Source organism: Salmo trutta, chromosome 33 (genome assembly GCF_901001165.1).
Source record: "Salmo trutta chromosome 33, fSalTru1.1, whole genome shotgun sequence".
NCBI classification, from domain to species: domain Eukaryota; kingdom Metazoa; phylum Chordata; class Actinopteri; order Salmoniformes; family Salmonidae; genus Salmo; species Salmo trutta.
The window spans coordinates 40,525,896-40,548,407 of NC_042989.1; the positions used below are offsets into that span (position 1 = coordinate 40,525,896).

The 22,512-nt window shown below is 45.1% G+C and overlaps 1 protein-coding gene across 1 annotated transcript in view; it reads left to right on the forward strand.

Moving 5' to 3' along the window:
* The window catches only part of map3k9 (mitogen-activated protein kinase kinase kinase 9), a 46,731-nt gene that overhangs the window by 9,360 nt on the left and 14,859 nt on the right, over positions 1–22,512 (forward strand). Inside the window, exons 3-5 of the mRNA XM_029730956.1 lie at positions 2,674–2,869; positions 14,888–15,068; positions 21,726–21,874. Of these exons, the coding sequence (XP_029586816.1) occupies positions 2,674–2,869; positions 14,888–15,068; positions 21,726–21,874 (526 nt within the window). The remainder of the gene's footprint in view (positions 1–2,673; positions 2,870–14,887; positions 15,069–21,725; positions 21,875–22,512) is intronic.

Genomic DNA, 22,512 nt, shown 5'->3' on the forward strand with positions numbered 1-22,512 from the left:
GAGGAATTACATATGAGATCCCTGCTGATAAGAATCATGGCCATGGGACATGTGGATAAATGAGTCTCCCTATGGGCCCTGGTCAAAAGTAGTGCACTATACAGGGAATGGGCCCTGATCAAAAGTAGTGCTCTATGAAGGGAATAGGGTGCCATTTGGGATGCAGCCCTACACCTTCTAACCCAGGTGTACGTCTTCTAACCCAGGTGTACGTCTTCTAATCCAGGTGTATGTCTTCTAACCCAGCTGTACGTCTTCTAATCCAGGTGTACGTTTTCTAATCCAGGTGTATGTCCTCTAACCCAGGTGTATGTTTAGGTGCACCTGGAGATGCATACACCTGTGTTGATGAAGACATACACCTGTGTTGATGAAGACATATACCTGTGTTGATGAAGACATACACCTGTGTTGATGAAGACATATACCTGTGTTGATGAAGACATACACCTGTGTTGATGAAGACATACACCTGTGTTGATGAAGACCTATACCTGTGTTGATGAAGACATATACCTGTGTTGATGAAGACATACACCTGTGTTGATGAAGACATATACCTGTGTTGATGAAGACACACCTGTGTTGATGAAGACATACACCTGTGTTGATGAAGACATACACCTGTGTTGATGAAGACATACACCTGTGTTGATGAAGACATACACCTGTGTTGATGAAGACATACACCTGTGTTGATGAAGACATATACCTGTGTTGATGAAGACATATACCTGTGTTGATGAAGACATATACCTGTGTTGATGAAGACATACACCTGTGTTGATGAAGACATATACCTGTGTTGATGAAGACATATACCTGTGTTGATGAAGACACACCTGTGTTGATGAAGACATATACCTGTGTTGATGAAGACATATACCTGTGTTGATGAAGACATACACCTGTGTTGATGAAGACATATACCTGTGTTGATGAAGACATACACCTGTGTTGATGAAGACATACACCTGTGTTGATGAAGACATACACCTGTGTTGATGAAGACATACACCTGTGTTGATGAAGACACACCTGTGTTGATGAAGACATATACCTGTGTTGATGAAGACATATACCTGTGTTGATGAAGACATACACCTGTGTTGATGAAGACATACACCTGTGTTGATGAAGACACACACCTGTGTTGATGAAGACATATACCTGTGTTGATGAAGACATACACCTGTGTTGATGAAGACACACCTGTGTTGATGAAGACATACACCTGTGTTGATGAAGACATATACCTGTGTTGATGAAGACACACCTGTGTTGATGAAGACATATACCTGTGTTGATGAAGACATATACCTGTGTTGATGAAGACATACACCTGTGTTGATGAAGACATACACCTGTGTTGATGAAGACACACCTGTGTTGATGAAGACATATACCTGTGTTGATGAAGACACACCTGTGTTGATGAAGACATACACCTGTGTTGATGAAGACATACACCTGTGTTGATGAAGACATACACCTGAGTTGATGAAGACATATACCTGTGTTGATGAAGACATATACCTGTGTTGATGAAGACACACCTGTGTTGATGAAGACATATACCTGTGTTGATGAAGACATATACCTGTGTTGATGAAGACATACACCTGTGTTGATGAAGACATACACCTGTGTTGATGAAGACACACCTGTGTTGATGAAGACATATACCTGTGTTGATGAAGACACACCTGTGTTGATGAAGACATACACCTGTGTTGATGAAGACATACACCTGTGTTGATGAAGACATACACCTGAGTTGATGAAGACATATACCTGTGTTGATGAAGACATATACCTGTGTTGATGAAGACATACACCTGTGTTGATGAAGACATACACCTGTGTTGATGAAGACATATACCTGTGTTGATGAAGACATATACCTGTGTTGATGAAGACATATACCTGTGTTGATGAAGACATATACCTGTGTTGATGAAGACATACACCTGTGTTGATGAAGACATATACCTGTGTTGATGAAGACATACACCTGTGTTGATGAAGACATACACCTGTGTTGATGAAGACATACACCTGTGTTGATGAAGACATACACCTGTGTTGAAGACATACACCTGTGTTGATGAAGACACACCTGTGTTGATGAAGACATATACCTGTGTTGATGAAGACATATACCTGTGTTGATGAAGACATACACCTGTGTTGATGAAGACACACCTGTGTTGATGAAGACATATACCTGTGTTGATGAAGACATATACCTGTGTTGATGAAGACATATACCTGTGTTGATGAAGACCTACACCTGTGTTGATGAAGACACACCTGTGTTGATGAAGACACACCTGAGTTGATGAAGACATATACCTGTGTTGATGAAGACATACACCTGTGTTGATGAAGACATACACCTGTGTTGATGAAGACATACACCTGTGTTGATGAAGACCTACACCTGTGTTGATGAAGACACACCTGTGTTGATGAAGACACACCTGTGTTGATGAAGACCTACGCATGTCACAATAATAAGAATAATAAACATGTATTGCATTTTTCTGAACCCTAATAATCATCATTCCTGTATGTTTTAGACGTGTAAAAATCGATCATTTCAGCTTCTAATGATACTATGTACTGTAGTGATTCCTGATTGGCTTCATTTCCATTCCTCTTGTTTAACAGGTGTGTCTCCAGGAGCCAACACTGTGCCTAGTGATGGAGTTTGCCCGGGGAGGACCGCTGAACCGAGCCCTGTCAGGGAAACGTATCCCACCATGCACCCTGGTAGACTGGGCCGTGCAGATCGCCCGTGCCATGCACTACCTCCACTGTGAGGCCATCGTCCCCGTCATACACAGAGACCTCAAGTCTAGCAACAGTAAGAGGATGTTAATATACGTGATATTGAAATAACATAGTAATAACATAGTAGTGACATGGTAATAATGTAGTAATAACGTGGTAGTAACGTGGTAGTAATGTGGTAGTAACATGGTAGTAACATGGTAGTAACATGGTAGTAACATGGTAGTAACATGGTAGTAACATGGTAGTAACATAGTAATAACATAGTAGTAACATAGTAGTAACATAGTAACATAGTAACATAGTAACATAGTAGTAACATAGTAGTAATGTAGTAATAACATGGTAGTAACATGGTAGTAACGTAGATATAACTTAGTAGTAACATAGTAGTAACATAGTAGTAACATAGTAGTAACATAGTAACATAGTAATAACATAGTAATAACATAGTAGTAACATAGTAACATAGTAGTAATGTAGTAATAACATGGTAGTAACATGGTAGTAACTTGGTAGTAACTTGGTAGTAACTTAGTAGTAACATAGTAATAACATAGTAATAACATAGTAATAACATAGTGGTAACATAGTGGTAACATAGTGGTAACATAGTGGTAACATAGTAGTAACATAGTAATAACAGTATTAAAATGGCAGTAACATGGCAACAACATAGTAGTAACGTAGATATAACATAGTACTAACATAGTACTAACATAGTAGTAACATAGTAGTAACATAGTAGTAACATAGTAGTAACATAGTAGTAACATGGGCATAACATTCAATGATTCCCTTGTGTTGCACATAGCCATGGGAAGATGTTTTGAGTTGGGGGTTCTGACCGCGGGGAGGGGAGTAGCCTAAGCATAGGTTAAGATTGGATAACAGTAATCACTTCCGCCTAAGTTAATTTAACTCATGACTGTTTGCAAAACAGCGCACATCTGTGCTGCATAATTACAACGTGTGTGTGTGTGTGTGTGTGTGTGTGTGTGTGTGTGTGTGTGTGTGTGTGTGTGAGGGAGGGAGAGAGAACTAGAGGAGTATTGTAACTAAATTAGGAAACACAACGTTGTGCCTATTTAAACGGAGCACAAATGGACAGTTATGTGATCCGTCGCGAGAGAAAAGCGCTCACCTCGATCCAGCACCATCAGGTGGAAAGCGCCACTCGCTGGGCCTGCGTTAGACTACTGGGCTGGTACTCTACCTCTTTGACATGGGCAGGAACAGGCCTTCGAGGCCAGGGAGAGAGAATGCCACGTTCCTTATTTGATATTGGTCCGGTTCCCTTTTCTCCAAGTTTTAGAATTATTAACTAATAGAAAATAGAATCAATCAATCAATCAATGAAATGTATTTATAAAGCCCTTCTTACATCAGCCAATGTCACAAAGTGCTTTACAGAAACCCAGCCTAAAACACCAAACAGCAAGCAATGCAGGTGTAGGAGCACGGTGGCTAGGAAAAACTACCTAGAAAGGCCAGAACCTAGGAAGAAACCAGGCTCTGAGGGGTGGCCAGTCCTCTTCTGGCTGTGCCGGGTGGAGATTATAACAGAACATGGCCAAGATGTTCAAACGTCAATAGACGACCAGCAGGGACAAATAATAATAATCACAGTGGTAGTCGAGGGAGCAACAGGTCAGCACCTCAGGAGTAAATGTCAGTTGGCTTTTCATAGCCGATTATTCAGAGTTAGAGACAGCAGGTGTGGTAGAGAGAGAGGGTTGGAAACAGCAGGTCTGGGACAGGTAGCACGTCTGGTGAACAGGTCAGGGTTCCATAGCCGCAGGCAGAACAGTTGAAACTGGAGCAGCAGCACGACCAGGTGGACTGAGGACAGCAAGAAGTAATCAGGCCAGGTAGTCCTGAGGCATGGCCCTAGGGCTCAGGTCCTCCAAGAGAAGAGAAAGTGAGAGAGAATTAGAGGGAGCATACTTAAATTCACACAGGACATTGGAAAAGACAGGAGAAATACTCCAGATATAACAGACTGACCCTAGCCCCCCGACACAACAAACTACTGCAGCATAAATACTGGAGGCTGAGACAGGAGGGGTCGGGAGACACTGTGGCCCCATCCAACGATACCCCCGGACAGGGCCAAACAGGCAGGATATAACCCCACCCACTTTGCCAAAGCACAGTACCCACACCACTAGAGGGATATCTTCAACCACCAACTTACTATCCTGAGACAAGGCCGTGTATAGCCCACGAAGATCTCCCTCACTGCACGAACCTGAGGGGGGCGCCAACCCGGACAGGAAGATCACGTCAGAGACTCAACCCACTCAAGTGACGCACCCCTCCTAGGGACGGCATGGAAGTGCACCAGTAAGCCATTGACCTAGCCCCCGTAATAGGGTTAGAGGCAGAGAATCCCAGTGGAGAGAGGGGAACCGGCCAGGCAGAGAAAGCAAGGGCGGTTCGTCGCTCCAGTGCCTTTCCGTTCACCTTCACACTCCTGGGCCAGACTAAATCAAAATCAAATCAAATGTATTTATATAGCCCTTCTTACATCAGCTGATATCTCAAAGTGCTGTACAGAAACCCAGCCTAAAACCCCAAACAGCAAGCAATGCAGGCGTAGAAGCACGGTGGCTAGGAAAAACTCCCTAGAAAGGCCAAAACCTAGGAAGAAACCTAGAGAGGAACCAGGCTATGAGGGGTGGCCAGTCCTCTTCTGGCTGTGCCGGGTGGAGATTATAACAGCACATGGCCAAGATGTTCAAATGTTCATAAATGACCAGCATGGTCAAATAATAATAATCATAGTAGTTGTCGAGGGTGCAACAAGTCAGTAACACAAGAGTAAGTGTCAGTTGGCTTTATCATAGCCAATCTTTGAGAGTATCTCTACCGCTCCTGCTGTCTCTAGAGAGTTGAAAACAGCAGGTCTGGGACAGGTAGCACGTCCGGTGAACAGGTCAGGGTTCCAGCAGGTCTGGAACAGCAGGTCTGGGACAGGTAGCACGTCCGGTGAACAGGTCAGGGTTCCAGCAGGTCTGGAACAGCAGGTCTGGGACAGGTAGCACGTCCGGTGAACAGGTCAGGGTTCCATAGCTGCAGGCAGAACAGTTGGAACTGGAGCAGCAGCACGGCCAGGTGAACTGGGGACAGCAAGGTGTCATCAAGCCAGGTAGTCCTGAGGCATGGTCCTAGGGCTCAGGTCCTCCGAGAGAGAGAAAGAAAGAAAGAAAGAAAGAAAGAAAGAAAGAAAGAAAGAAAGAAAGAAAGAAAGGAGAGAATTAGAGAATTAGAGAGAGCATATTTAAATTCACACAGGACACCGGAAAAGACAAGAGAAATACTCCAGATGTGACAGACTGACCCTCGCCCCCCGACACATAAACTACTGCAGCATAAATACTGGAGGCTGAGACAGGAGGGGTCAGGAGACACTGTGGCCCCATCCGATGAAACCCCAGGGCCAAACAGGTAGGATATAACCCCACTCAATCACTACACTCAATCATAGGACCTACTGAAGAAATGAGTCTTCAATAAAGACTTAAAGGTTTAGACCGAGTCTGCGTCTCTCACATGGACAGGCAGACCATTCCATAAAAATGGAGCTCTATAGGAGAAAGCCTCCAGCTGTTTGCTTAGAAATTCTAGGGACAATAAGGAGGCCTGCGTTTTGTGACCGTAGCGTACGTGTAGGTATGTACGGCAGGACCAAATCGGAATGATAGATAGGAGCAAGTCCATGTAATGCTTTGTAGGTTAGCAGTAAAACCTTGAAATCAGCCCTAGCCCAGCCCTAGATCACTATCCACCACAAGGAGAAGAGTAGAGGGAGAGAGATAGAGGGGAGAGGGACAGACAGAGAGGGAGAGACCCAACTCAACTCAAACTAAACTGTCTATCATACAGCAGAGCATGTCTGACTCCAAACCCCCACAACTGAATAGATGAGAGCATATCATGAGCGCACCGCTTACAGAACAGAGCTGAGATCTCTCCATGCAGAATGGGGCCCAAAACAGAGCTGAGATCTCTCCATGCAGAATGGGGTCCAAAACAGAACTGAGATCTCTCAATGCAGAATGGGGCCCAAAACAGAGCTGAGATCTCTCCATACAGAATGGGGCCCAAAACAGAGCTGAGATCTCTCCATGCAGGATGCAGAATGGGGCCCAAAACAGAGCTGAGATCTCTCCATACAGAATGGGTCCCAAAAACAGAACTGAGATCTCTCCATACAGAATGGGGCCCAAAACAGAACTGAGATCTCTCCATGCAGGATGCAGAATGGGGCCCAAAACAGAGCTGAGATCTCTCCATACAGAATGGGTCCCAAAAACAGAACTGAGATCTCTCTATACAGAATGGGGCCCAAAACAGAACTGAGATCTCTCCATACAGAATGGGGCCCAAAACAGAACTGAGATCTCTCTATACAGAATGGGGCCCAAAACAGAACTGAGTTCTCTCCATGCAGAATGGGGCCCAAAACAGAACTGAGATCTCTCTATGCAGAATGGGGCCCAAAACAGAACTGAGATCTCTCCATGCAGAATGGGGCCCAAAACAGAACTGAGATCTCTCCATGCAGAATGGGGCCCAAAACAGAACTGAGATCTCTCCATGCAGAATGGGGCCCAAAACAGAACTGAGATCTCTCCATGCAGAATGGGGCCCAAAACAGAACTGAGATCTCTCCATGCAGAATGGGGCCCAAAACAGAACTGAGATCTCTCCATGCAGAATGGGGCCCAAAACAGAGCTGAGATCTCTCCATACAGAATGGGGCCCAAAGGAGTGCTGAGATCTCTCCATGCAGAATGGGGCCCAAAACAGAACTGAGATCTCTCCATGCAGAATGGGGCCCAAAACAGAACTGAGATCTCTCCATGCAGAATGGGGCCCAAAACAGAGCTGAGATCTCTCCATGCAGAATGGGGCAAAAAACAGAACTGAGATCTCTCCATGCAGAATGGGGCCCAAAACAGAACTGAGTTCTCTCCTTGCAGAATGGGGCCCAAAACAGAACTGAGTTCTCTCCATGCAGAATGGGGCCCAAAACAGAACTGAGATCTCTCCGTACAGAATGGGGTCCAAAACAGAACTGAGATCTCTCCATACAGAATGGGGCCCAAAACATAACTGAGATCTCTCCATGCAGAATGGGGCCCAAAACAGAACTGAGATCTCTCCATGCAGAATGGGGCCCAAAACAGAACTGAGATCTCTCCATACAGAATGGGGCCCAAAACAGAACTGAGATCTCTCCATGCAGAATGGGGCCCATATATAAATATCCTATTTTTACCCCTCTCCTTTACCCCAATACCATTAACATATATATTAATAATGCATTTGAAAAAATTATTTTATCGTTTTGTATTGCAACAACACAAATTCTTACACATTTTCTGCAGTTTTACCACCTCACAACCAGGGAGGGCTTCAGCACCTCCAGCAACCCTTCCCACGGCTACGAGGTTGCACATGACACCTCACACTCGTCAGCCAAGTATTTTCTAAGTGGTAGGAAAAACGGTAGGAGAACCTCAATGATACCCAGTTAGATGAGCATTGATACAGACAACAATGAGAGTTGTAGAAAGTGTGTGTGTGTGTGTGTGTGTGTGTGTGTGTGTGTGTGTGTGTGTGTGTTAGCCCTGCAGGATCCCTTAACCCCAAGCCTATTAGACAGGATTTTGTCCCATACTCAGTCCATGCCTGCCTATTGGCTACTTCCAGTCAACATAGGCAGTTTCTCCTCTCCCGTTGGCTTGTGGTTAGCTCCGTTCCCTTGGCTGTGATTGACTGTTTTGATGTGACAAGCCAATAACGGGTCTATCCCAGATACACGCTGTTAATGTACGTAAGCCCACGTCCAGGGGGCATCCCCACACTACATGAAGTTACACTTTATTAGGTTGTTGTTTACCTGGTGAGCACTGGCAGAGCGCAACCCCCACACATACAAGGCGAAGGGGCCCATGAGCTTTGGGGGCCCCAACCCCTGGAGGTCGGGCCCCCTAAATAGCATATGAACACCTCATAAACCATTAATTATTTTGGAGGAATTACAGGAAATTCACTTTAAAACCACAACATTTTCTCTCAGCCTCATGACAAAATGTGTAGAATAGCAGGAAAGATTTTTATCAAGGATTGATGAAAGTCGGGACAATCCTAGTCCGGCATGGAAACAAAGATTTTTTTTCTTCATTTAATTAACAATTTTTTTTTGCAATATTTGAGCTTACAATGTGCATTTAGTGGAATTTTATAAGGAAAATATTTGTTTTGGGGAATTTTCTAAATACTTTTAATGTTATTCATTTCCATGTCGACTCTATGCCTGGAAATGCCCTGGTCTGGAGCAAAGGATCCCAATTTCAAACTCTCCAAAAAAGTTTTTAAAATTAAAAAAACTAGTAATAATGGACATTAACTGAAATAAATGTATACAGTGCCTTGCGAAAGTATTCGGCCCCCTTGAACTTTTCGACCTTTTGCCACATTTCAGGCTTCAAACATAAAGATATAAAACTATATATCTAGATATAAAAATTTCCAAACGCCTGAAGGTACCACGTTCATATGTACAAACAATAGTACGCAAGTATAAACACCATGGGACCACGCAGCCGTCAAACCGCTCAGGAAGGAGACGCGTTCTGTCTCCTAGAGATGAACGTACTTTGGTGTGAAAATTGCAAATCAATCCCAGAACAACAGCAAAGGACCTTGTGAAGATGCTGGAGGAAACAGGTACAAAGTGAATCTATATCCACAGTAAAATGAGTCCTATATCAAAATAGCTGAACAGCTGAAAAAAGCTGGTGTAACTGAGTATGACCTCAATCCTATAGAACATTTGTCCTATATTTATTTATTTTCATTTTTACATTTTTTTTACCTTTATTTAACCAGGTAGGCAGGTTGAGAACAAGTTCTCATTTACAACTGCGACCTGGCCAAGATAAAGCAAAGCAGTGTGACACAGACAACAACACAGAGTTACACATGGAGTAAACAATAAATAAGTCAATGACACAGTAGAAAAAAGGAAGTCTATATACAGTGTGTGCAAATGGCATGAGGAGGTAAGGCAATAAATAGGCCATAGGAGCGAATAATTACAATTTAGCATATTAACACTGGAGTGATAAATGAGCAGATGATGATGTGCAAGTAGAGATACTGGTGTGCAAAAGAGCAGACAAGTAAATAAAATAAAAACAGAATGGGAATGAGGTAGGTAGATTGGGCAATTTACAGATGGACTATGTACAGCTGCAGCGATCGGTTAGCAGCTCAGGTAGCTGAGGTTTAAAGTTGGTGAGGGAAATAAAAGTCTCCAACTTCAGCGATTTTTCCAGTCACTGGCAGCAGAGAATATCGACATAACCTGAAATGCTGCACAGCAAGGAAGAAGCCACTGCTCCAAAACCGCCAAAAAAAAAAAGCCAGACAACAGTTTGCAACTGCACATGGGGACAAAGATCATACTATTTGGAGAAATGTCCTCTGGTCTGATGAAACAAAAATATAACTGTTTGGCCATAATGACCATTTATGTTTGGAGGAAAAAGGGGGAGGCTTGCAAGCTGAAGAACACCATTCCAACCGTGAAGCACGGGGGTGGCAGCATCATGTTGTGGGGGTGTTTTGCTGCAGGAGGGACTGGTGCACTTCACAAAATACATGGCATCATGAGGAGGAAAATTATGTGGATATATTGAAGCAACACCTCAAGACATCAGTCAAGAAGTTAAAGCTTGGTCGCAAATGGGTCTTCCAAATGGACAATGACCCCAAGCATACCTTCAAAGTTGTGGCAAAATGGCTTAAGGCCAACAAAGTCAAGGTATTGGAATGGCCATCACAAAGCCCTGACCTCAATCCTATAGAAAATTTGTGTGCAGAACTGAAAAAGCGTGTGCGAGCAAGGAGGCCTACAAACCTGACTCAGTTACACCAGCTCTGTCAGGAGGAATGGGCCAAAATTCACCCAACTTATTGTGGGAAGCTTGTGGAAGGCTACCCGAAGCGTTTGACCCAAGTTAAACAATTTAAAGGCAATGCTACCAAATACTAATTGAGTGTATGTAAACTTCTGACCCACTGGGAATGTGATGAAAGAAATAAAAGCTGAAATAAATAATTCTCTCTACTATTATTCTGACATTTCACATTCTTAAAATAAAGTAGTGATCCTAACTGACCTAAGACAGGGAATTTTAACTAGGATTAAATGTCAGGAATTGTGAAAAACTGAGTTTAAATGTATTTGGCTAAGGTAAACTTCTGACTTCAACTGTGTATAAAGTGTAATATTGGGATGCAAACTCTAAATGTAATACATTTCAACTCTATATGTGACATGGTACAGGTGTCTGCTTTTTTTAAAGCCCATAACCATGTGTGTGAGGTGTAGACTTTTGTTTCAAAGTAGATTTGTTTAAGACAACCAATAAACACTCTGTGTGACCCTGATTTAGCCCACTGCATTAAAAGGTTAAACAAGCAAATGTGGAATCCCCATGTTCACAACAACCATAAACTGTCAACTTCATCTGCCTGTTAGATTACGATACGATTCAGGTTCAAATACGTTTAATTAGGTTTTAGAGTCATAAAGAAACTGCGTAAAAACTAAGTTGCTGCGTTTTCCACTTGAATGAAGAATAAACATTTTTTTTTTGTCAAATTTGTCAAATTAATAATTTTCCTTATTACAAATGTTTGTATTGAACTTTTATTTTGAGGCAAAAAAATATGTCTGTTTTGAGTATCTGTTGTCAACTCTGTCAGTGGCTTATCAACTCTTCAACTGATGGCTAACCCCCTTAAAATATATATTTTTTGTCAATATTCTGAAGAAAAAAACGTCCTACGGGATAATGTTTGCTTTATAAATGCTGCTTTTTCTTCTAAATCTAGAAAAACATTCCAAAATGTAAATGAAATTAGCCCTAGATCTGATTTGAATTCCGTTGTCAGTTAATTTATTGACTTTAGCCTATTTCTCATATTACGGTTCATTGTACTAAAGCCCATCCATCTAGACCCACAGAACTACTCTGGTACATGAGGAAGCCCCAGCCTGTAGTCTGCAGACACACCCCTTGTTTCCTATATAGTGCCATGTGGGACACCTGCAGCCACAACAGATGGCCTGGCATTGTGAGGAAGAATAGAGACTATAACATAGAGAGTAGGGTGGAGAGTAGAGCAGAGAGCGTGGGGTGGAGAGTAGAGCAGAGAGCGTGGGGTGGAGAGTAGAGCAGAGAGCGTGGGGTGGAGAGTAGAGCAGAGAGTGTGGGGTGGAGAGTAGAGCAGAGAGCGTGGGGTGGAGAGTAGAGCAGAGAGAGTGGGGTGGAGAGTAGAGCAGAGAGCGTGGGGTGGAGAGTAGAGCAGAGAGAGTGGGGTGGAGAGTAGAGCAGAGAGAGTGGGGTGGAAAGTAGAGCAGAGAGAGTAGGGTGGAGAGTAGAGCAGAGAGCGTGGGGTGGAGAGTAGGGCAGAGAGAGTAGGGTGGAGAGTAGAGCAGAGAGCGTGGGGTGGAGAGTAGAGCAGAGAGCGTGGGGTGGAGAGTAGAGCAGAGAGCGTGGGGTGGAGAGTAGAGCAGAGAGCGTGGGGTGGAGAGTAGAGCAGAGAGCGTGGGGTGGAGAGTAGAGCAGAGAGAGTAGGGTGGAGAGTAGAGCAGAGAGCGTGGGGTGGAGAGTAGAGCAGAGAGCGTGGGGTGGAGAGTAGAGCAGAGAGAGTAGGGTGGAGAGTAGAGCAGAGAGCGTGGGGTGGAGAGTAGAGCAGAGAGCGTAGGGTGGAGAGTAGAGCAGAGAGCGTGGGGTGGAGAGTAGAGCAGAGAGAGTGGGGTGGAGAGTAGAGCAGAGAGAGTAAGGTGGAGAGTAGAGCAGAGAGCGTGGAGAGTAGGGGGGTATATGGAGACTGGTGGTGTGTATGGGGACTGGTGGTGTATATGGGGACTGGTGGTGTATATGGGGACTGGGGGTGTATATGGGGACTGGTGGTGTGTATGGAGACTGGGGGTGTATATGGGGACTGGGGGTGTATGTGGGGACTGGGGGTGTATATGGGAACTGGGGGTGTATATGGGGACTGGGGGTGTATATGGAGACTGGGGGTGTATGTGGGGACTGGGGGTGTATGTGGGGACTGGGGGTGTATATGGGAACTGGGGGTGTATATGGGGACTGGGGGTGTATATGGGGACTGGTGGTGTATATGGAGACTGGGGTGTAAATGGGGACTGGGGGTGTATATGGGGACTGGGGGTGTATATGGGGACTGGGGGTGTATATGGGGACTGGGGGTGTGTATGGAGACTGGGGGTGTATATGGGGACTGGGGGTGTGTATGGAGACTGGGGGTGTATATGGGGACTGGGGGTGTATATGGGGACTGGGGGTGTGTATGGAGACTGGGGGTGTATATGGGGACTGGGGGTGTATATGGGAACTGGTGGTGTATATGGGGACTGGGGGTGTATATGGGGACTGGGGGTGTATATGGGGACTGGGGGTGTATAAGGGGACTGGGGGTGTATATGGGGACTGGTGGTGTATATGGGGACTGGTGGTGTATATGGGAACTGGGGGTGTATATGGGGACTGGGGACTGGGGGTGTATATGGGGACTGGGGGTGTATATGGGGACTGGGGGTGTATATGGGGACTGGTGGTGTATATGGGGACTGGGGTGTAAATGGGGACTGGTGGTGTATATGGGGACTGGGGGTGTGTATGGGGACTGGTGGTGTATATGGGGACTGGTGGTGTATATGGGAACTGGGGGTGTATATGGGAACTGGTGGTGTATATGGGAACTGGTGGTGTATGTGGGGACTGGTGGTGTATATGGGGACTGGGGGTGTATATGGGGACTGGGGGTGTATATGGGGACTGGGGGTGTATGTGGGGACTGGGGGTGTATATGGGGACTGGGGTTGTATGTGGGGACTGGGGGTGTACATGGGGACTGGGGGTGTATATGGGGACTGGGGGTGTATATGGGGACTGGGGGTGTATATGGGAACTGGTGGTGTATATGGGGACTGGTGGTGTATATGGGGACTGGGGGTGTATATGGGGACTGGGACTGGGGGTGTATATGGGGACTGGGACTGGGGGTGTATATGGGGACTGGGGGTGTATATGGGGACTGGGGGTGTATATGGGGACTGGGGGTGTATATGGGGACTGGGGGTGTATATGGGAACTGGTGGTGTATATGGGGACTGGTGGTGTATATGGGGACTGGGGGTGTATATGGGGACTGGGACTGGGGGTGTATATGGGGACTGGGACTGGGGGTGTATATGGGGACTGGGGGTGTATATGGGGACTGGGGGTGTATATGGGGGTGTATATGGGGACTGGTGGGGAATGTTTTTGACTCCATTCCAGTCCTTACAGATGTCCCTCCTATAGCTCCTCCCACCAGCCTCCTCTTTTGTGTGTGTGTGTGTGTGTGTGTGTGTGTGTGTGTGTGTGTGTGTGTGGGTGTCCATGTGTGTGCGTGTGTGTGTGGGTGTCCATGTATGTGTGTGTGTGTGTGTGTTTGTGCGTGTGTGTGTGTGTGTTTCTGCATGTGCGTGTGTGTGCGTGTGCGCATGCATGTGTGTGTGTGTGTGTGTGTGTGTGTGTGTGTTTGTGCGTGTGTGTGTTTCTGCATGTGCGTGTGTGTGTGTGTGGGTGTGATTCAGACTCACAAGGACAAAGTGAAAACTTAACATTAATCAAGGCCTGTGTTTCTTCCCTGCTTTCTTTATACTTTAATCATCTCATTCACTTTTCTCTTTTGTTCTTTCTCTTCCTGCTTGCTTCTCTCTCTCTCCTTTCATCATGGCCTCTTCTTGTTTTCCCTTTTGTTCTTCCCTTTATTTTGGAAAACAACTTTAATAATTTATATTTGAATGACTGCCTGCCATCCTGCCATCCCGCCACCAAAACCCCAAATATCCCTCTTCATTCAAACCCCTCCCACCTTCCAACACACCCATGTTACCGTTACCCCTCCACCCGCTCCCCGCTCCAACCAAAACTCTCCTCATCCCTCCCTCCCTCCCTCTCCTGGATCTCACCTGCAACCTCTGGACCAGTCCTGATCCTGGAGAAGGTGGAGATGGAGGATCTGAGCAACAAGACGTTGAAGATCACCGACTTCGGCCTGGCGAGAGAGTGGCACCGTACCACCAAGATGTCAGCCGCGGGCACCTACGCCTGGATGGCACCCGAGGTTATCCGCTCCTCCACCTTCTCTAAAGGCAGCGACGTCTGGAGGTGGGCTGGGGGGGTCGGGGGGGGGGGGGGGTGCGCATGGGCCGGGACAGGAAGTGATGAGGCAGGAAACTGTCTGTTCTATCTCACTTAGATCTAGAGGGCTGGAGGAGTCATTTATTCAGTTCTGGATCTGGTAAAGCATTGAATCATTTATTCAGTTCTGGATCTGGTAAAGCATTGAGTCATTTATTCAGCTCTGGATCTGGTAAAGCATTGAGTCATTTATTCAGCTCTGGATTTGGTAAAGCATTGAATCATTTATTCAGTTCTGGATCTGGTAAAGCATTGAGTCATTTATTCAGCTCTGGATCTGGTAAAGCATTGAGTCATTTATTCAGCTCTGGATTTGGTAAAGCATTGAATCATTTATTCAGCTCTGGATCTGGTAAAGCATTGACTCATTTATTCAGCTCTGGATCTGGTAAAGCACTGAGTCATTTATTCAGCTCTGGATCTGGTAAAGCACTGAGTCATTTATTCAGCTCTGGATCTGGTAAAGCATTGAATCATTTATTCAGCTCTGGATCTGGTAAAGCATTGACTCATTTATTCAGCTCTGGATCTGGTAAAGCACTGAGTCATTTATTCAGCTCTGGATCTGGTAAAGCACTGAGTCATTTATTCAGCTCTGGATCTAGTAAAGCATTGACTCATTTATTCAGCTCTGGATCTGGTAAAGCACTGAGTCATTTATTCAGCTCTGGATCTAGTAAAGCATTGCAGTAGTAGTATGAATACTGCACCCAAATAAGGAACCACCGCTGCAATCGTTTTCAACAAGAGATGACTGTGATCGTCTTATCCTCGTCTGAAACATAGAATAACCTCGCCACATCAGCTCTGATAAGGCCAGGATTTAATTCCATTTAAAGGTAATTTACGATATGCATCAGGAGCAGGCCAGAAGCAGGACTTTCTATGTTGCAGCAGACTCTCGTGACTTATCATCGACCATGCCAGGTGGCTTGTGTCCAGCCCTTGTTTTAGTATGAAATACCTGCCTGGCTGGAGGTGTGGAGGTAGTTGGAGGCTGTGGACAGGGATGGCCCTGTCCCTGTCTCTCTGTGGTGCCATAATGTATAGGTTAGTTGGTCTGTTAGACACTGTCCATCATCTTATGGCAGGCAGCAATGTAGTGCGCTGCCAACCCACAGCTCTCTGCGTCCTCCCCCAACAGGACGGGTAGCCAATCCTCATCAGAGAGGTCTTTGAAACCTTCAATAAGAGTGTCAAATTTTGGGAAATGACACTAATTGTTTGATACTTTTTTAATGCAGCTCTGTCTCAAGTTCTGCTGTGGTGCAGTGGTTGCACAGCCTTTCCTCAACAGGGAGCCAGGTTTTCCTGTGTCTACCCTTCTCAACGGCAAGGCTGTGCTCACTGACCCTGTACTTTTGATCAGTAACCATGGTCAAATTGTTTGCCAAGGTGTACTTTCATTTACATTTACGTCATTTAGCAGACGCTCTTATCCAGAGCGACTTACAAATTGGTGCATTCACCTTATGATATCCAGTGGAACAACCACTTTACAATAGTACATCTATATCTTTTTTTTGGGGGGGGGTTAGAAGGATTACTTTATCCTATCCCAGGTATTCCTTAAAGAGGTGGGGTTTCAGGTGTCTCCGGAAGGTGGTGATTGACTCCGCTGTCCTGGCGTCGTGAGGGAGCTTGTTCCACCATTGGGGTGCCAGAGCAGCGAACAGTTTTGACTGGGCTGAGCGGGAACTGGGCTGAGCGGGAACTGTGCTTCCGCAGAGGTAGGGGGGCCAGCAGGCCAGAGGTGGATGAACGCAGTGCCCTTGTTTGGGTGTAGGGACTGATCAGAGCCTGAAGGTACGGAGGTGCCGTTCCCCTCACAGCTCCGTAGGCAAGCACCATGGTCTTGTAGCAGATGCGAGCTTCAACGGGAAGCCAGTGGAGAACCACCAGGAGTGGAGCCTATGGCTTAATTTGACACAACACGGGAAACCTCACCCGGCCCGGACACGGAAAGGATTGACAGATTGATAGCGGGGTGACGTGAGAGAACTTGGGAAGGTTGAACACCAGACGGGCTGCGGCGTTCTGGATGAGTGTAGGGGTTTTAATGGCACAGGCAGGGAGCCCAGCCAACAGCGAGTTGCAGTAACCCAGACGGGAGATGACAAGTGCCTGGATTAGGACCTGCACCGCTTCCTGTGTAAGGCAGGGTCGTACTCTGCGAATGTTGTAGAGCATGAACCTACAGGATCGGGTCACCGCCTTGATGTTAGCGGAGAACGACAGGGTGTTGTCCAGGGTCACGCCAAGGCTCTTAGCACTCTGGGAGGAGGACACAATGGAGTTGTCAACCGTGATGGCGAGATCATGGAACGGGCAGTCCTTCCCCGGGAGGAAGAGCAGCTCCGTCTTGCCGAGGTTCAGCTTGAGGTGGTGATCCGTCATCCACACTGATATGTCTGCCAGACATGCAGAGATGCAATTCGCCACCTGGTTATCAGAAGGGGGAAAGGAGAAGATTAATTGTGTGTCATCTGAGTAGCAATGATAGGAGAGACCGTGTGAGGATATGACAGAGCCAAGTGACTTGGTGTATAGCGAGAATAGGAGAGGGCCTAGAACTGAGCCCTGGGGGACACCAGTGGTGAGAGCACGCGGTGTGGAAACTAATTCTCGCCACGCCACCTGGTAGGAGCGACCTGTCAGGTAGGACGCAGTCCAAGAGTGAGCCGCGCCGGAGATGCCCAACTCGGAGAGGGTGGAGAGGAGGATCTGATGGTTCACAGTATCAAAGGCAGCAGATAGGTCTAGAAGGATGAGAGCAGAAGAGAGAGAGTTAGCTTTAGCAGTGCGGAGAGCCTCCGTGACACAGAGAAGAGCAGTCTCAGTTGAATGGCCAGTCTTGAAACCTGACTGATTTGGATCAAGAAGGTCATTCTGAGAGAGATAACAAGAGAGCTGGCCAAGGATGGCACGCTCAAGAGTTTTGGAGAGAAAAGAAAGAAGGAACTGGTCTGTAGCCTTCCCTGTAGCTCAGTTGGTAGAGCATGGTGTTTGCAACGCCAGGGTTGTGGGTTCGATTCCCACGGGGGGCCAGCCCAGAAAAAAAATGCATGAAATGTAAGTCGCTCTGGATAAGAGCGTCTGCTAAATGACTGAAATGTAAATGTAGTTGTTGACATCGGAGGGATCGAGTGTAGGTTTTTTGAGAAAGGGTGCAACTCTCGCTCTCTTGAAGATGGAAGGGACGTAGCCAGTGGTCAAGGATGAGTTGATGAGCGTGGTGAGGTAAGGGAGAAGGTCTCCGGAAATGGTCTGGAGAAGAGAGGAGGGGATAGGGTCGAGCGGGCAGGTTGTTGGGCGGCTGGCCGTCACAATTCGCAAGATTTCATCTAGAGAGGGAGGGGAGAAAGAGGTCAAAGCATAGGGTAGGGCAATGTGAGCCGGACCAGCGATGTTGTTTGACTTAACAAACGAGGATCGGATGTCGTTAATCTTCTTTTCAAAATGGTTGACGAAGTAATCCGCAGAGAGGGAGGAGGGGGGAGGGGGAGGAGGATTCAGGAGGGAGGAGAAGGTTTAGGGCCAGAAAGCACTGCATTTTGCTTTGTGCTTGTGTTTCCCAATAAGTGATGTAGTTTTGTTTTGACTGTGTTGTAATTTGTTTTATTCTGATTGATTAGATGTTCTGGTCCTGAGGCTTCAGTGTGTTAGTAGAACAGGTTTGTGAACTCAGCCCCAGGACCAGCTGGATGAGGGTCCTGAGGCTTCAGTGTGTTAGTAGAACAGGTTTGTGAACTCAGCCCCAGGACCAGCTGGGTGAGGGTCCTGAGGCTTCAGTGTGTTAGTAGAACAGGTTTGTGAACTCAGCCCCAGGACCAGCTGGATGAGGGTCCTGAGGCTTCAGTGTGTTAGTAGAACAGGTTTGTGAACTCAGTCCCAGGACCAGCTGGATGAGGGGACTCTTTTCTTTGTTCAGCTCTTGGCATTGCAGGGCTTGGTAGTGATATGAGAGGGGGTCACTGTATTTTAAATGTTTCAAAACTTACGTTTGTACTATTAGTGAGCGTCTGCTAAAAAATGACGTAAATGTAGTGGATATTGGCCTAATTCTGCCCTGCATGCATTGTTTGTAGTTTCCTCTGGACATGTAGGAGAATCTTGTGGAGTAACTACAATGTTGTTGATCCATCCTCAGTTTTCTCCTATCACAGTCATTCAACTCTGTAACTGTGTTTTAAAGTCACCATTGGCCTCATGGTGAAATCCCTGAGCGGTTTCCTTCTTCTCCGGCAACTGAGTTCGGAAGGACGCCTGTATCTTTGTATCTTTGGTGTATTGATATACCATCCAAAGTGTAATTAATAACTTCACCATGCTCAAAGGGATATTCAATGTCTGCTTTTTATTTTTACCCATCTACCAGTGGGGGCCTTTGTGAGACATTGGAAAACCTCCCTGGTCTTTGTGGTTGAATCTGTGTTTGAAATTCCCTGCTCGACTGAGGGACCTTACAGATAATTGTATGTGTGGGGTACAGAGATGAGGTAGTCATTCAAATATCATGATAAACACTATTATTGCACACAGAGTCTATGCCAATTATAATGTGACAAGTTAAGCAAATGTTTATTACTGAACTTATTTAGGCTTGTCATAACAAAGGGGTTGAATACTTATTGACATTTCAGATTTTAACTTGTAATTCATTTGTAAAAAATAATAATAATTGTGGGGTATTGTGTGCAGTGACAATTTTAAATTCAGGCTGTAACGCAACAACATTTATTAACGAGTAAAGGGGTGTGAATACTTTCTGAAGGCGTTGTATATTTTGTACCAATTGAGAACTTTGTTCTAATTCCTTGATATCCGGATAATTTAATTAAGCTCTGAATTGTGGAGACTAACACCAGGGGCTGAGGATTGTTCTAGAATTGTGTCCAATTCGTTGATATAAATATTGAAGAGTGCAGGGCTCAGATTGCAACCCTGGCGAAGGCCCCGCCCCTGGTTAAAGAATTCTGTTCTTTACTTGCCAATTTTTATGCTGCACATATTGCCAGTATACATTGATTTAATTATGTCATATGTTTTACCCCCTACACCAATAACTTTGTAGAACAGTCCATTTTTATATTATTTTGGTGGACAGGTTTATCTATCAGGGTCTCTAGGGTGTAAGTATGATCAGTCGTACAATGTTTTGGTATAAATCCAATTTGGCTTTTGCAGAAGATATTGTGATTATTAAGGAATTTGTTAACTCTCTCTGTCCATCAGCTTTCTGCTCACTGCTGTCTATTCTCTCTGCGGTCCATTCTGCTTTCTATTCTCTCTGCTGTCTATTCTCTCTACTGTCTATTCTGCTGTCTATTCTCTCTGCTGTCTATTCTGCTGTCTATTCTCTCTACTGTCTATTCTGCTGTCTATTCTGCTGTATATTCTCTCTACTGTCTATTCTGCTGTCTATTCTCTCTACTGTCTATTCTGCTGTCTATTCTGCTGTCTATTCTCTCTACTGTCTATTCTGCTGTCTATTCTCTCTGCTGTCTATTCTGCTGTCTATTCTCTCTGCTCTCTATTCTGCTGTCTATTATGCTGTCCATACTCTCTGCTGTCTATTCTGCTGTCTATTCTCTCTGCTGTCTATTCTGCTGTCTATTCTCTCTACTGTCTATTCTGCTGTCTATTCTCTCTACTGTCTATTCTGCTGTCTATTCTGCTGTCTATTCTCTCTGCTGTCTATTCTGCTGTCTATTCTCTCTGCTGTCTATTCTGCTATCTATTCTCTCTACTGTCTATTCTACTGTCTATTCTGCTCTCTATTCTCTCTGCTGTCTATTCTGCTGTCTATTCTCTCTGCTGTCTATTCTGCTGTCTATTATCTCTGCTGTCTATTTTGCTCTCTATTCTGCTGTCTCTTCTCTCTACTGTCTATTCTACTGTTTATTCTGCTGTCTATTCTCTCTGCTGTCTATTATCTATGCTGTCTATTTTGCTCTCTATTCTGCTGTCTATTCTCTCTACTGTCTATTCTGCTGTCTATTCTCTCTGCTCTCTATTCTGCTGTCTATTCTGCTGTCTATTCTGCCTTCTATTATCTCTGCTGTCTATTCTGCTGTCTATTCTCTCTACTGTCTATTCTGCTGTCTATTCTCTCTGCTGTCTATTCTGCTGTCTATTCTCTCTGCTGTCTATTCTCTCTGCTGTCTATTCTGCTGTCTATTCTGCCTTCTATTATCTCTGCTGTCTATTCTGCTGTCTATTCTCTCTACTGTCTATTATACTGTCTATTCTGCTGTCTATTCTCTCTGCTGTCTATTCTGCTGTCTATTCTCTCTGCTGTCTATTGTGCTGCCTATTCTCTCTGCTGTCTATTGTGCTGTCTATTCTGCTGTCTATTCTCTCTGCTGTCTATTCTCTGATGTCTATTCTGCTGTCTATTCTCTCTGCTGTCTATTCTGCTGTCTATTCTCTAGCTGTATTCTGAATTCTGCCATTCTGTTTCCTGCTGATACTGACAAAAGAAAGATATTTATATAAATATAAGCCTATAAAGCATAAGGTTTCAAAACTCCGTTAGCTTTCCCAAAATTCCCAGAAATCCTAGTTTTCTGTTTCCATAACTTCTTCCATCTCTTTCCTGATCTCTTCCTCCCAACCCTGTAGCTACGGGGTTCTTCTGTGGGAGCTGCTCACGGGAGAAGTCCCATTCAGGGGCATTGATTGTCTAGCTGTGGCGTATGGAGTAGCCATGAATAAGTTGGCGTTGCCCATCCCTTCCACCTGCCCAGAGCCCTTCGCGCGTCTTATGGAAGGTAAGATGAGCTGATTTCTGTTAGGTATTCTTAAATGAGGCCAATAGCCACCTATTTGTTGAGAGAACGTAAACTTCATTACCTTTAATAATACAGATGATTCGATTATAAAATATGTATATTTATAAATATATCCATCTCCATCCTGATCCAAAGTAGATTGATATTTGTACAAAAATAAATTATAACTTATTTACATTGAGGTCCTCTGTAGATTCATTGAGTACCGTCATATATAACTTTTTTTATAGAGAGAGAGAGAGATACTAACAGCACATTACATCCAAAGAGTTTTTATAACTAACCCAAGATAGATCACAGCCTGTCGTTTCCAATGGAAACAAATGAATCATGGTTGGGCAGAACAAGAAAGGAGGTGGGCAGAGCCAAGCACGAGTTAGCAGGACTCTATTGGCGCGTTCTAGCATGTATTTGCATATTTCCGTTAGGGAACGCCTACTGTTTGAAGTGCGCTTGTGTAATAACTCAATTCGCCCTTCCACTCTTTCTAAACAACGCAACTTTGGCAAAGGGTAAAATCTATAAAACTTAGTCCACGCTGTTTGTAAAATATTGTAATTTTGGAAGCCGAAAATTGTATTGAGATCAAATGTTTCATCAATGAGAACAGTAGAAAA